At 36.2% G+C, this 14,442-nt stretch overlaps 2 protein-coding genes and 1 pseudogene across 3 annotated transcripts; all 3 read right to left on the bottom strand.

Moving 5' to 3' along the window:
* Window positions 1-713: 713 nt before the first annotated feature.
* LOC117926007 (exopolygalacturonase-like) lies at window positions 714-2,477 on the bottom strand (the record flags this gene model as incomplete). Its single annotated transcript, XM_034845100.1, has 4 exons — window positions 714-1,106; window positions 1,206-1,721; window positions 1,834-2,142; window positions 2,232-2,477. Coding segments are annotated over 4 exons (1,308 nt in total), but the record flags the coding sequence as incomplete, so codon positions are not given.
* Window positions 2,478-3,043: 566 nt separating this feature from the next.
* LOC117926591 lies at window positions 3,044-4,637 on the bottom strand (annotated as a pseudogene).
* On the bottom strand, window positions 4,603-10,251 carry LOC117926590 (threonine--tRNA ligase, chloroplastic/mitochondrial 2). Of its 2 annotated transcripts, XR_004653176.1 has the most exons (9): window positions 9,826-10,251; window positions 8,976-9,122; window positions 8,701-8,848; window positions 7,983-8,236; window positions 7,450-7,827; window positions 6,632-6,940; window positions 6,186-6,386; window positions 5,756-6,077; window positions 4,603-4,675 (listed from the first exon to the last, which is right to left on the bottom strand). XR_004653176.1 is itself a non-coding variant. In XM_034845743.1 (8 exons), exons 1-8 carry the CDS (start codon window positions 10,150-10,152, stop codon window positions 5,817-5,819), a joined length of 2,025 nt encoding a protein of 674 aa, XP_034701634.1. In that variant the 5' UTR covers window positions 10,153-10,250; the 3' UTR covers window positions 5,576-5,816. The 2 variants fall into 2 exon arrangements, 1 of the variants encoding a protein (XP_034701634.1); XM_034845743.1 differs by lacking the exon at window positions 4,603-4,675 and having other exon boundaries at window positions 5,576-6,077; window positions 9,826-10,250.
* Window positions 10,252-14,442: the final 4,191 nt, after the last annotated feature.

Raw genomic sequence — 14,442 nt, 5'->3', positions numbered from 1 at the left:
AACTACATATGGGAAACAATACTTGTTTTGGATAATGTAGGTAATCCATGTATCAAATTCTGACAAAAGAACAAGTGACCTCACATTTCTAGACCCTTAATTTTGTTCTCTAATTTCACAATACATACATACTCCACATTTATCCTCATGTATTTGAGTTGATTGGAATATTGATCATGTATTTCAAGTGTGTAGAAGTCTTAAAAGGTTGTGTTCAATGTGTAAAGATAATTTGGAAATTAAAACACAAATAATTTGGAACTCGGGTTTCAAATCAATTTTCAAGTAGATTCTTGATCAGAAATCAAATCCAAATATATATGTTTTCCTCCTTTTCCCTGTCAAATCAAAATTCCAACTTCTCTCTTGCACAAATCGGAGATTTCTGCTACTGGAATCAGAACTCCAAGTCAGATTCTCATCTACAATTGAAATGGAAATTGGTTTCATCCTTGCGGTTCAAATTGATTTTTGGAATACTTGCACATTCGAAAGGAAAGTAATGTACAGATTTTTCTCAGCTCCACCTCACCCCAAGCACATACCAAATTTATGGTATGAACTTGGTTTAGATTGAAGCTTCAGTGTGTATGTTGGTAGCTAAATCCTCTTCCATATATGAATGCCTATGTAAAATGAATGATTAAATGGTGAAAACATCTTTTGTTACGAGATCAAGAACATAGCTTCAATAGTATATGAACAAATGTTTCATGAATTTATGTAGATTCTGTTGTACTGTTACATTCTTAAAATCGGTTATATATTCACCAATCGACTAGCATGCGAATTGGCATGTAGAGGGTGCCATATATGTAGTAGAAGCACTACGATCTTTATTTGGATTTGATCAGAATCTGATGGAAGATTTAAGCAGCTTGGGCACAAGTCTTTGGCTGTTGTGTGCCCCATAGAGTTGCCTCAACGTTCTTGCATTGGGAAGAGGCAGTGCCTTCGGGTCCTGTGTATTTCAAGTCGATGTTACCAAGCTCCACCTTTTGGCATGGCGCTCCCTTGCTACAAACAAGATTGACAGCAAGCTCAGTTGAGGTTGTGCCCCGGATGTTCTTGAAGCTAATATTGCTGAGCTTAACGCGCGATGGAACCTGAAAACAAGGCAATGAAAATGAAGTTTTAAAAATGGGGGTGGGGGGAAGAAATGTAGTACTAATTGAGTCATATTTTCCATTTCCTCTTTGAAGTACCTGTAAGTTGCATTGGTTATGAGGGCAGTACTCTTGATCTATGATTATAGGATTGGAAACATTATTCATGACAATGTCATGAAAATGCATTTCAGTTGCAGTGCCTTGAGGGGAAGAAGGCCATGTTTTTACCCTGACACCGTTGGTGGTGTCGGAGAGGGTGCAGTTCTTGACCCTAATGCCAATCACAGGTGCTTCATTTTTGTACAATCCTAGACTTCCCACACTGATGCCATGGCCAGGTCCACAGTTTACTTTCATGATGTCAATTTGTTCACTGCCATCACCAATGGAGACACAGTCATCTCCCGTTTGTATGGTTGAATGAGTAATATTGACCCCCCTCGACCGTCCAATGTGAATTCCATCTGTGTTTTGGCTATCTTCTGGTGCAGTGATTGTAACTTGGAAGAAAGTTATGTTCCTGCACCCCAATACATTTACATGGAACTGTTTGCTGTCCTTTGAAGTTATGTCCTTTATGATGCTGTTGGTTAGGAAATTGAACCTCAGATTCTGTTGTATTTCATATCCCAAACACGAGAAAAGAAACACCAAAACTTATATTGTTAGTGTCCTTACAATATGAAGCACACAAGCGTTTATATTTATGTATGTATGAGCTTACGATAGGAAGCTGGTGGCAATATTTGGATCTGGAACATTTTTGACCCCATACAGATTGTCCTTGGCCATCAAAAACCCCATAGCCGGACAATGTGAACTGGTCAAGGTGTTGGAAAGCAACCCAACCAGCTTGAGGTTTGAACCTGCTGGTATCCACTGGGGCCCTCACAGTGCCTTTGACAATGAGATTGATAGGAGCCTTGCAAGGGCCTTCAATGGTTACTTGGCCTAAGGCGTATATCCCAGCTGGGATCACAACTCTACTTGCAATAGGCGAGGCACAGGCGGCTTCCCAGGCTGTAAGTAAGGCCTAGGAAAACATTCAACAAAGAAATAAGTTTTTCATAGATTCATGATAGATTAATCGTATTACCTCATTATAATCTCATCGTCTTTCACCTGGCTAATATCGGTCTTTCCATCAGCCTGGGCACCATATTTGGTAACATCAAAATATGTATCACCAGACACTTCTGCGACAGATGCTAGCAATAACAGAAGAGAGATTGCTGCGATATTCAACTTCATGCCTACGTTTTCCTTTTCCCTCTTCTTTGTCTGGTAAAATCTGTATGCAACAATGGTGAATCCCCATTCTTTTGAAACCGATTTATACTGTAACAAGAGAAGCTCAACACCACCAGAACATACATCCAATTTTAGTTAATCATGTTTTATGGTGTTCTTTGGGTCCTGATGATTGGAGTCAACTTCCTTCCTATTTACCCTTCACATGGCAAACTCTCATTCCTCAAAACCCTTTTTTCGGTTTTATCTCAGCCAATCACAACCTCTCATTGCAGAGAAGAGTAGACATCAACATTTTTCCTAATTTATATAGGAAATCTTGTCAATATCTCACAAGCCTTTGAGAAACAGGGCCCAGGGTCCATTAGATTTGTGATGGGTACTCTGTAATGCATCACCATTTAAAAAAGAGCAGATTTATCTCCAAAATCTTTTTTGATTTTCCATCAGACAAAGGAAACCTGGATTGAACAATATACTTTGATCATTAGGAAATTGTTTTAATACTGTGCCCTCTAACTCTAGGGTTCTTAATTAATTAATTAATTAATTATATCCTGAAAGATTACCAAATCTAGAATTCTTGGCTCTGAGCATCATTTTTTTTTTTTTTCTGATATCAAGTTAAAGCCAATGTGTTGTCTCAATCTTGTGAAAATGGCCTCTTATGGGATGCCCAAAAATGAGAAAATAAACTGGAGTGAAGCATCTTTGCACAGGGCTAATTCACATTGTTATAGTTCTATTCTGTTCTTTATCAAATAGTAAGCCATACAAAAAAATATAATGATGTAAAACTATATTTCACCAATCGAGTCCAAGCTGTGTTTGGTTAAGCATTTAAGATGAGATTACGCAGGCTTGGCAAAAGCAGGAGGGAGAATTTTCCAGGAAAGTATGGCCTTCACATTCGCGCATTCACATATTTCAGGGCCTTCTTTTCCCTTGTATGTCAAGTTGATGTCACTGATATCTACAGTCTGGCATGGCACACCTCTGCTACAAACGAGCTTGACTGCAACCTGCGTTCCAGACATGCCACAAATGCCTTGGAAGCTCACATCGCTGATCTTAACTTGCCAGGGAACCTAAAAGCAAGAAATCATCAGATCAATAAGATGATTTTTTTTTTTTTTCCCTTTCTTGTTACTACTACATCGGGCGACTAGTACCTTTGCTTGGCATTGATCATATGGGCAGTACTCTTGATTGATAAGAATAGGATTGCCGACGTTGTTCATGATAATATCCTCAAAATGCAAGTCAGTGGCAACACTAGTAGGAGAATCCGGCCATGTTTTAACCCTAATGCCATTCATTGTGTTGATGAGAGTGCAGTTCTTCACAGTAACTCCAACAGGTTCTTCATTGTGGTACTTCCCAAGGCTCCCAACACTGATGCCATGTCCAGGTCCACAGGTTACTTTTTCCACGTTGATGTGTTGGCTACCATCTCCAATAGAGACAGAGTCATCTCCAGTTTTGATGATTTCATCCGAAATATTAACCCCAGTTGAGCGCCCATGTGGATTCCATCAGTGTATAGGCTATCCCCTGTTGCATTGATGGTGACATACTGAAGAGTCATGTTCCAGCAGTTCAAAATGTCCATGTGAAACAGCTTGCTGTTCAGGGAAGTTGTGTTGAATAATCGAATTGGTGACCTTAGTGAAACATAAGTTCTGTTCACAAAATCGAAGACAATGGAAAATTCGATAAGAAAGCGGACACAAGACCAAAACAACAAACATGAATACAGAACTACATTAGCTTGGGACATGGAGAACATACTACAAGTAGAAGGTTGCAAGTTCCAGTTCTGGCACAATTGTTTTGACCCCAGACAGTGTGTCCTTCGCCATCGAATGTTCCTCCTCCTGAGATTATCAAAGCTATCAATGTCTTGGAAAATGGCCCAACCATCCTGCAACTCGAACCTGTTGAGGTCTGTTGGAGCCTTCAAGGTTCCTTGAACCCGAAACCCCATGGGAGCCCTGCATGGTCCTTGAAACTGCACTGGACCGACCACGTAGGTTCCTCCTGGTACCATAACTGTGCTTGGATCTGTGCATGTGCATGCCACTTTCCAGGCACTCATGAAAGCCTGTCTAAGAACACGGAAAATTTACAGAACATAACAAAGAGTTAGAAGTTGAAATTGCACCTCAAAAAATAATAAGGTTCGTTCATTTCACCTGGCAATCCTCTGACTTCCCATCTGCCTTTGCTCCATATTTTTTTCACGTTGAAATCGGAATGACCAATGCTTGCCAGAACAATAAGAAAATAGCTGCTGAGACCATTTTGGGACCCATCTGTGTTTGAATCAAGTTTCATCTTTTCAGGCATTTATAGTGCAATTGAAGATTCACAACTCCACAAAATCTTCAGCCTAATTTTATGTAGTTTCGTCTTTGATTTCTCTACAATTTGAGAAATCATGATGGACAAGGACACTGTGTTCGCAATGGTCATGAACAAGCTGTACTAATTCTGGATTTTATGAGTCCGCATTTGATGTTGGAAGCCTCTATACCTAAAAACACCGGTTCAAGCCAGCCAACTATTATCCTACGGGTTCAATAGGTAAAGGCCATGTGATGAGCCTTGTGGTCACTTTAAATATATAAAGGTGGGAAAAAGATCTTTTATGGAGTAATGGGCAGTATGTGTGGTTTATGGGCATTGAGCCTATCCAATAGAACCCCAACTTTTTTCACCTACCTAATAGAATTTACTCTTTCTGATGTTTCGGTATCAAGAAACTGTGCAGCACTTACAACTTGTGGCTTTAAAGGGCCGCCCTACAGATTCAAACCCTTGACACCCCTTCCAATGACTGCCCCACCCTGCCACCATCCCCAAACACTGCCTCCACCACCTCCAACTGCCACGCCACAACCCCCACCTTCCCTCCTCCCCAGGTTGACTGCCTCATGTTGGATCAGTTCCAATAAGTTTTTGTAGAAGAAGCTTCTATCTATGAGATACAAGGCAACTAATTCAAGGAAGCTAATTTTGAGGGAAGTGCAGGTATGTGATTAATGCAGGCAATCAGGTGGTTCAAGCTGCTGTCGTTCAATCATACGTTTCATTTCTCCTTACTAGATTTTTCAATCCTACAAGCATGTATAATACTGAAATAGGTACCGGAAATAGACTTAAGAAACTGACTATAGGAAAACATAAAGGTGGGAACCGCATTACACCATAACTGAAGCAACAAGAATGGTATCAACTTTATACTTTCAGCCAAAAAAAATTCAACAAAATATCTTGACAAAAAGTACTGGAAGCTAAAGAGAAGATGATTTCATCTTGATAACAACTAATCAAGAATCCAAGAATAAATATAAGAAAACATTTCAGGTATACAAATCCTCGAATATAAGTACCATGGGGAGTTTTGCTGGCATGCAGATACCCATCCAATTCGATGACAAGCTTTTTGCATTTTTAAAATGATGTTCTGTTTTCTGTAGCAGACTTGGTTCTGCTGATAAAATCTTCAACTATCATGGTTCCAAGCTCCCCTCCAAACCTAGATCTAACTGTAACTGTTTGTGTTTCAACTTCTTTGGGGCCCACAACTGCCATTAATGGGATTCTCTGCTTCTCAGAATTTCTAATGAGCTTAGGAAGGCGCTCACCATGACAAACTTCAGCCCGAATACCATTAGCTTTCAGTTTGTTGGTCACCTCATTGCAATACTCAAGCTGTGTAAACACATGGAATTTGTTACTCAAAGCAAAGATTATAGCCACAAGTTCTCAGGAAAATGTCTGAAACTAAATTTGTAAAAAAACAATAGAAGCTGAGAATACCTGTGTGTCCGTCACTGGTAAAACCCGAGCTTGGATTGGAGAAAGCCATAGTGGAAAATCCCCAGCATAATGCTCTATGAGGACTCCAAAGAATCGCTCCAAGGATCCAAGAACAGCTCTATGGATCATGATGGGTCGTTGCTTTTCTGAGTTTGAGTCAACATATGTAATGTCAAATCGCTGTGGCAAATTGAAATCAACCTGCATAAATTTGCAAAAAGAAATCATTTGTCAATTATACATTTGTATATGATTCATTCAATTTGAATCAATTCCATAAACTCCCCTTGTAAATGACAGATCCAATCTGTCTTGATCTGAACACTTCATTAGAACTTTGGGATTGCACAAGAGAGACTGGGATGTATAAATGACAGTTCTTTCCCAGTCTAATTCAATTGTTAACCCCAGATCAACGTTTGGGCAACTTTGAATTAATAACTTGCCTGTATAGTTGAGCACTGCCACTTCCTTCCAAGAGCATCCTCAATCTTGAGATCAATCTTAGGACCATAAAAGGCACCACCACCTTCATCAATTCGATAGCTCCACCCTTTATCATCCAAAGCATCTCTAAGTGCAGATGTTGCTTTTTCCCATATATCATCAGCTCCCACAGCTTTCTCTGGCCTGGTTGAGAGGTTCACCTCATACTTGCTAAAACCAAATTGTAGTAATATTTCTTCAGTGAGATCAAGGACTCCCCGGATTTCATCCTTGATTTGATCTTCTAAGCAAAATATATGTGCATCATCCTGCAAGAAATGTAAAATAAAAATAGTCATCCCAAGGTTTTACCCAAAAGACCATGTGGTATTGTGACTTTGGCAGACAACAAAAGAAAAAAACAAAGATGCATCTCCCCTGTAATATAGGACATATAACACACATCAAGGGGTTACAAGCCACCTCTTCACAGGCTCCATGAGTGATATTTTCTACATTGAACACTCACTGCTTCCAAACCAATTGGGCCAGATAAATTTCTTATTCATTAGAAGGACTAGTTGAATGATGGGTCAAATCCCAAAAACATGTCCACATTGACAGACTAAGTGATGAATATAATGCCCTGTACAATCTACTCAATAGTATGCTGAATTCCTAATATTAAATCATGATAAAACCCAAAGGCAGGGCCACAACCTGAACGTCTATGACCCAAGGTGTCTATAGAACATGCCAGAATACAACACCCAATGCCAAAAACATCCAAATGTATAGTCTGAGTTTCCAAACATGCATCTGAGATTAGATAATGTACCTGTGTGAAACCTCTTACACGAAAAAGGCCATGCAAGCTTCCAGATAGCTCATATCTGTACACTGTTCCCAGCTCTGCAACCCTGATTGGGAAATCTCGATAGGAGTGTAGCTTCCTCTTGTAAATCAAAATATGGTATGGACAGTTCATTGGTCGGAGTTGATAGAGTTCATCCTCAATTGTTATCTGACTATACATATTCTCTCTGTAGAAATCCAAATGGCCACTGGTCTTCCATAAATCAGCCCTAGCAACATGTGGAGTATACAGCAGATCATAGTCATGTTCTATATGTATTTTTTTCCATGAATCTTCTATAATATGCCTAACAATGGCACCCTTTGGATGCCAGAACACCAGACCTCCACCAGCTTCATCCTGCAGAAGTTTCATCAAGAAGCCTAAGATATTAAAGGAATGAATTCATACTAGTGGACAAGGAGCAATCCAACAATAAAATTGAAAAGAAGAAGAAAACTGATATATCAATCCTCACTCCAAACCATTCTGGTACAAGTCCAATAGGGAGCTACCTGTATAGAGAACAGATCAAGATCTTGTCCAAGGCGTCTGTGATCCCGGCGTTTGGCCTCCTCTTTGAAGTGAAGATATGCTTTCAATTGTTCCTCATTCTCCCATGCTGTGCCATAGATTCTCTGCAGCATCTGTTTCTTCTCATCCCCTCTCCAGTAAGCACCAGCAACAGATTCAAGTTCAACAGCTTTCCTGTTAATATTTCCAGTATATTCAACATGAGGCCCAGCACAAAGGTCCCACCATTCACCACCTGCAAAGTGATAGAATAAAATATCAAGTGAAGAATAAAAAATAATAAATAGGTATATTTTGATCAACTTAGCCAAAGGAACCTTAAGAAGAAATTAAACAAGTAATACAGATAAAGACAAAAACAATGTGAAATAACAATGCAGAGATGAAAGCATTTATTATATATTTACTTTTCCAAAAATTTAAAAAAAAATTAACAAAAAAGGGAAAAAAAAAAAGAAAAAGAAAAAGAAGCAACACAAAAATTCAGACTACACAACCTAGCATAAACAAGGAACAACTCTCTGATTCCTCCTTTAAGTACATATCTTCATGGGTTTAAGTGTTATGAGTGTTTGTGTGTGTGTGTATAGCTGTAAATAAGCAATTAGATGTGAATCCACCACATAGCAATTGAATAGAGAAATTGAACAGTGCCTTCAAGGTTAATGTACATACAGCAAAAGATGTTAATCCCCTTACCAATATGATAGATGGTGATGGGATCTTCCTGGATGCTATCCAAAATTTCCATTTTATAAGGTTCATTGACAGCCATTATTCTTCTCTGAGCTTCATCTCTGGAAACTTCTTCTCTAATCAGTGGTAAATTTCGACCAATGATGCGATCCTACAGATGATGTAACAAATAAATTCCAGACCCTGAAACCACCGGCTAATGAATATTTTTCCAAGTTCACGACCTTCCACACTATAAAAAATGACATAAATGATACTTGTGAACAAATTGTACTCACCATCTCTTTCTTGATCCTCTTCAAATCTTTATCTGTCAAAGGCTCCATATCAAAATCATAATAAAACCCATTTTCTATCCATGGACCAATTGTCACTTTTGCATCCGGGAAGAGCTTCTGAACAGCCATAGCCATTACATGTGCACACTGTATTCATGTATAAACATAAAACAAGTGAATTTTGTGAAGTTGGTAGTACAGCCAAAAAAACTGTAACAGAACCGACCATATATGCACCAATATTCAATTTCAAAAATAAAATATGTAGCACTAAAACTTACTAAGCAAAGTTGATGATGGATTTTTACATTTTCTCTGGTTCAAGTATCCAAAAAAATTAAGACTTCAAGATAAAATTTGTTTGGATTGTAAAAAAACAAAACCACGGAAGTTCCTTGTCACTGAGTTGGGCCAACTCCTAAAGTTGTAGTTGACCGCATGGCATTGGAGCTTTACAGTGTCTAATTGCTTTACAAGCCAATAGATTTGGAGTCGAATTTAATTTCCTAAAACCTCAAAATCCACAAAAAGAACCAAGCAAATCCCTAGTGAAAGGAAAGATTGTCAAATTCCAGAAAATTGAAATTCCAGAACTTATCTTAAGCAACATTATCAAATAATTTCCACACAATGAGCTAAATCAACACCCTCTCCTGCAAAATGCCACCCAAAAGCTAACAAAGCAGCCACTTTCCACCATTTAATTAAATTTCCACCTTCACTTCTCCTCAACACCAAACAAAGCTCTAACTTTTCAGGTTTTTTCTTTTCTTCTCCGTCATGTTCCCAACAACCAAACAGAATCCCTAGACAAAAAAACAAACAAATAAATAAGTAAATAAAAGATTACCGTATGGCGAATCCTCAGGAGACGCTCAGACGATTCATTGGTGGGAAGAACAATTTTTTCAGACGGAGCCTCGCCCAAGCCCTTGTCATCAGCCAAAACCGCAGAATCAGTGGAATCAGTGGCCACGGCCGAAGATGTAGTGGACAGTCCATGGGCCTTGTGATAAAGCGGCAGCACCCTGATTCGGCTCCGACTGAATCCTCCGGAAATCGAAACGATACGCTTTAGCGGACATCGATAATGATGAAGAAGTTGGTTCGAAGTGAGTTTGAGAGAGGAGGCGAAGAGAGAATGAGAAGCGGCCATTCTGTGAAGAACTAGCAACATGGCTGAGGCTAGGGCTCATTCAAAAGGAAAAGGTGGGTCTTGTGTGGCGGAGATTTTGTGAACGAGTTGGATGTGACTTGTGCCCCTCTGTTTGGTTACTGAGAAACAACGAGAAATTCGAAAGTATCAACATTAGCCTCGTCGAACGCACCGTTTTGATAGTAAATCTACCAAAACGCACCGTTTTGCTCCCATCTTAAAATTCATAGTCTTAAAATTCATATACCCTTATCTTCTAATAAATGGGTGCCTAAAATTATTGTTCTGTTGTGAAAAGAAGAAAGCAAGAAAGAGAGAATAAAATGCATGAGAGTCTATATAATTTCATTAGGAATCCTACCATTTTATAGGAAGTTACACAAGATGATCCACAAGTTACTATAGTGGTTCAAAATCTCATATTTTATAACACTCTCCCTTAGATATCATAAGAATATGTTTCATTAAAATCTTATTAGGAAATACCCTATAGAAAAAATCTTAGTGAAGGAAAAAGAGTACAATATTCTTTTGGATTACTACAACTATCTCGTTAAAAACATTGCCAGTAAAACCCAATGGGACAAAACCTGGACAAAGGAAAAAAAAGTATAGTGTAGTGATATTCTTATCAAATAGCTCCCCCCATGTTGACATGATTATATTTTCTCTAATAACACAGCATAGAGATCTTTGAGTCGACGTATTCCAAAGAGCTTCTTAAGTATTGCAGTTGATAATGTCTTTGTGAGTAGATCTACTAAATTGTCACTTGATCTTATCCGTCGAATAGCAATTTCATCACTTTTTTGCAGTTAATGAAAGTAAAAAACTTAGGCAATATATGCTTAATTCTATCACCCTTAATGTATCATTATTTAATCTGTACAAAGCATGCAACATTATTAACTTGGTAGCATTACCTCTTATGGAGGGTAGTCTGCATGTTTCCATTATTTACTTGATTGATTTACATGATATTGTCATACCACCATATATAAATACATACCTCATTTGAGATCAAGCTTTGTGGGGGTCTGAAAGATAGTCAACATCTACATATTTAAGCAATTAAGATTCTGATCCTTTGGAATAACATAGACTCATGTTATTGTAGTACATGATTGATTTTATTCTAATGTCTCTGAGTTGGTGTAGAACTATATCTCACAAGTAAATTAACAAAGAATACAATATATGGTCGTGTATAATTTGCAAGATTCATCGGTGTACCAATAATACTGTAATATGGTACTTATGGACCAAGTAATTATTCATTATCTTCTTTAGGACAAAAAAGGTCATTTTTCACTTTAAGTGAATGAACTATCATCAGAGAATTTAATGGATGTGATTTATCCATATAAAAACACTTCAAAACTTTCTTAATGTATGTTGATTGATGTATTAAAACTCCATTTGGAAAATGCTTGATCTGCAGGCCGAGACAAAAAAAAAAAAAATTCCAAGATTTTTCATCTCAAATTCCCTTTTCAAGTAATTTATTGTTCTTGTGAGCTCTTCAGGAGTTTCAACAAGATTTAAGTCATCAACATACACTATAATAATTGCAAATCTGGTTTCTAATTTCTTAATGAAAATGCATAGGCATATAGGGTTATTCATATACTCTTCTTTTAGCAAGTATTCGCTAAGGCGATTGTACCACATGCGTCCAGATTGCTTTAATCTATACAAGAATCATTGTAACTTGATTGAGTACATGCTACGAGGCTTTGTACAATTTGCTTCAGACAATTTAAATCGTTCAAGGATTTTCACGTATATATCATTATCCATGGATCCGCATAAATATGTTGTAATAATATCTATGAGACGCATATCTAGTCCTTCTGGGACTGCCAAACTAATTAAGAAATAAAATGTGATTTCGTCCATGACGGGAAAGTATGTTTCCTCACAGTCAATACCAGGTCTTTGCAAGAAACCTTGTGCTACTAATCGCGTTTTATATCTTATGATCTCATTATTCTCATTGCATACCCATTTGTATCCAACGGGCTTTACATCTTCAGGTGTTTGGACTACAAGTCCAAAAATTTCTCGTTTTATTAATGAGTTTAACTCCGCCTACATAACTTCTTTCCATTTTGGTCAATCATTTCTATGTCGGCATTCTTCCACATTTCGTGGTTCAGGATCTTCATCATTTCTTATGATATCGAAAGTCACTTGGAATGCGAAAATATTGTTAATAATAATATTATTTTGATCCTATTTTTCTGTCGTGTATACATAACTTACCGAGACCTCACAATCTTCAAGTACCTATGCCTTTTCAGGGGCTTCTTGGTCAACATGTGTCTTTTCAATGGCTTTTTGTTCAATATGTGCCTCTTTTGGGGCTATAGATTTATTAATTTTAAACCGATCAATCATTTTGATGGTCTCTTTTAGAGTACCAAGTTTTTCTTGGGTTCTCCTCTTCCGGGGAGTTACATTCTTTGAGTCGACAGGTCTACCACGCTTCAAGCATATCTTAGATTAATTTGTTAACTGTCCTACAAGGACATCAATCCATGTTGGAGTATTCTAGGTCAATGAAAATGATTTTGTCACTTTCTTTACATCAATGAAGGCATTTGGTAATTGATTTGCAAGTTCTTGCAAATAAATAATCTTTTAAACTTCCAATTCACATTAATTGGTACGAGGATCAAGATAAGTCAAAGTCAATGCATTTCAAAATGTCGTTCTTCTGGAACTGGCTCTTCTCTCCTTGGCAGTGAGAAAATTGTCTCATTAAAATGATATTCCGCACAATATGTCATTCTATCTTTTAAGTGTATAGGTAAACTAATTACTAAATAAAAACTTTTGGTTTTATAATGTACATTCATATGACCTTTTACCTTAGTGGACCAAGTTGGTCTTACAAGATTCTTCTGAATCTTGCATCGTATAAAGTGTCATTCACATGGAATCAAATACTACTAGTGACATGGTATAAACTCTTCTAGAGCATTTAATCAGGTTTCTATCACTTGATATAATATTAACATTATCTATCATCAATGTTGTGCAATTAAAGAGACAAAAGTTTCATCAAAGTAACAAGTCATAAAACATTATCATAAAGACCTCATCTTTATAGAGTTGAAAAAATATTATCATAGAAAAAGAGTTAAAATCAATGAAAAAATATTTGTTATCAATGATAAAATATTTGTTGTCAATGATGACTTAATAAGTTGTGTAAAAGCAATGAGAGCATATATAACACAATAAAACAAATATGAAAAGATAATTTAAAGTTATATATTTCTTAAATAATCTCACACATTTGATTTTGTAAGTGTGGAGCAATTTATACATGAAATAATGAGAAAATATTTCAATAATCAAACTAATTGTAGTGATAGATCAATAATTTTATTCAAAATATTATTATGATCTAAATCAATGTGCAAAAATTAATTCATAAATCAAAATTTCAAGAGAACATATAATGATTTAAAGTATCTTGTTGTCTCAAAACTTTAATTGAAATACTACAAATCCATTTGAACATATATGTAAAGATATAACATAATATATTGAAAACAATAGTTGAATCTATTGTAATTTCAAAATTATTTTTAGATAATGAAATTATTGCATTAATAAAAATACCACATGTGGCCACATACAATAATATATATTATTTTATATAACTCAAAAAAATTTGAATCATAAAAACATGTCTTAAAGAAAATTGACATGCAAAATCAATTTATTAATCATATGACCAAGTCATATATTTCACATGTATCTAAAAAATCTCAATTTCTAAATCAAAAGATTATTGTGTATTAAACAACTAGAATAAAAAAATATTCCAAACAATCACCTCTAATACAAAAATATCATACTTTCATGTAATTCAAAATTCCACATTTTATATGTAAAAAAAAAATTCTACTTATAACAGTACAACATATAATAATACGAGCATAAAAACTATCAAATACTTATCTATTTGTATGACTTGACATACATAATATTAATCTTTTGATAATATGTAAATATTATCTATATACTTATTATCATAGCTTCAAGTTATAATATATTTCATTATAACTTTTGGTTATATAAATTTCATAAAGTTGTACAAAATTGTTAGTTAACAATTTTATTCTCTATAGCTTCTAGCTATAAGAAAGTACATATTAACAACTTTGGCATAATCTTTCATTAGCACAAAGAATATTAATTTTCTTATTTTCATAATTTCGGGTTATGAATAATAATATTTATATAACTTCTGGTTATATAACAAAATTTAAAAAAATATATATATGTATCTTCTAG

The sequence above is a fragment of the Vitis riparia genome, chromosome 12, assembly GCF_004353265.1.
Source record: "Vitis riparia cultivar Riparia Gloire de Montpellier isolate 1030 chromosome 12, EGFV_Vit.rip_1.0, whole genome shotgun sequence".
NCBI classification, from domain to species: domain Eukaryota; kingdom Viridiplantae; phylum Streptophyta; class Magnoliopsida; order Vitales; family Vitaceae; genus Vitis; species Vitis riparia.
The sequence above is the reverse complement of the archived record's forward strand: the minus strand, read 5'-3'. Positions and strand labels throughout refer to the sequence as shown.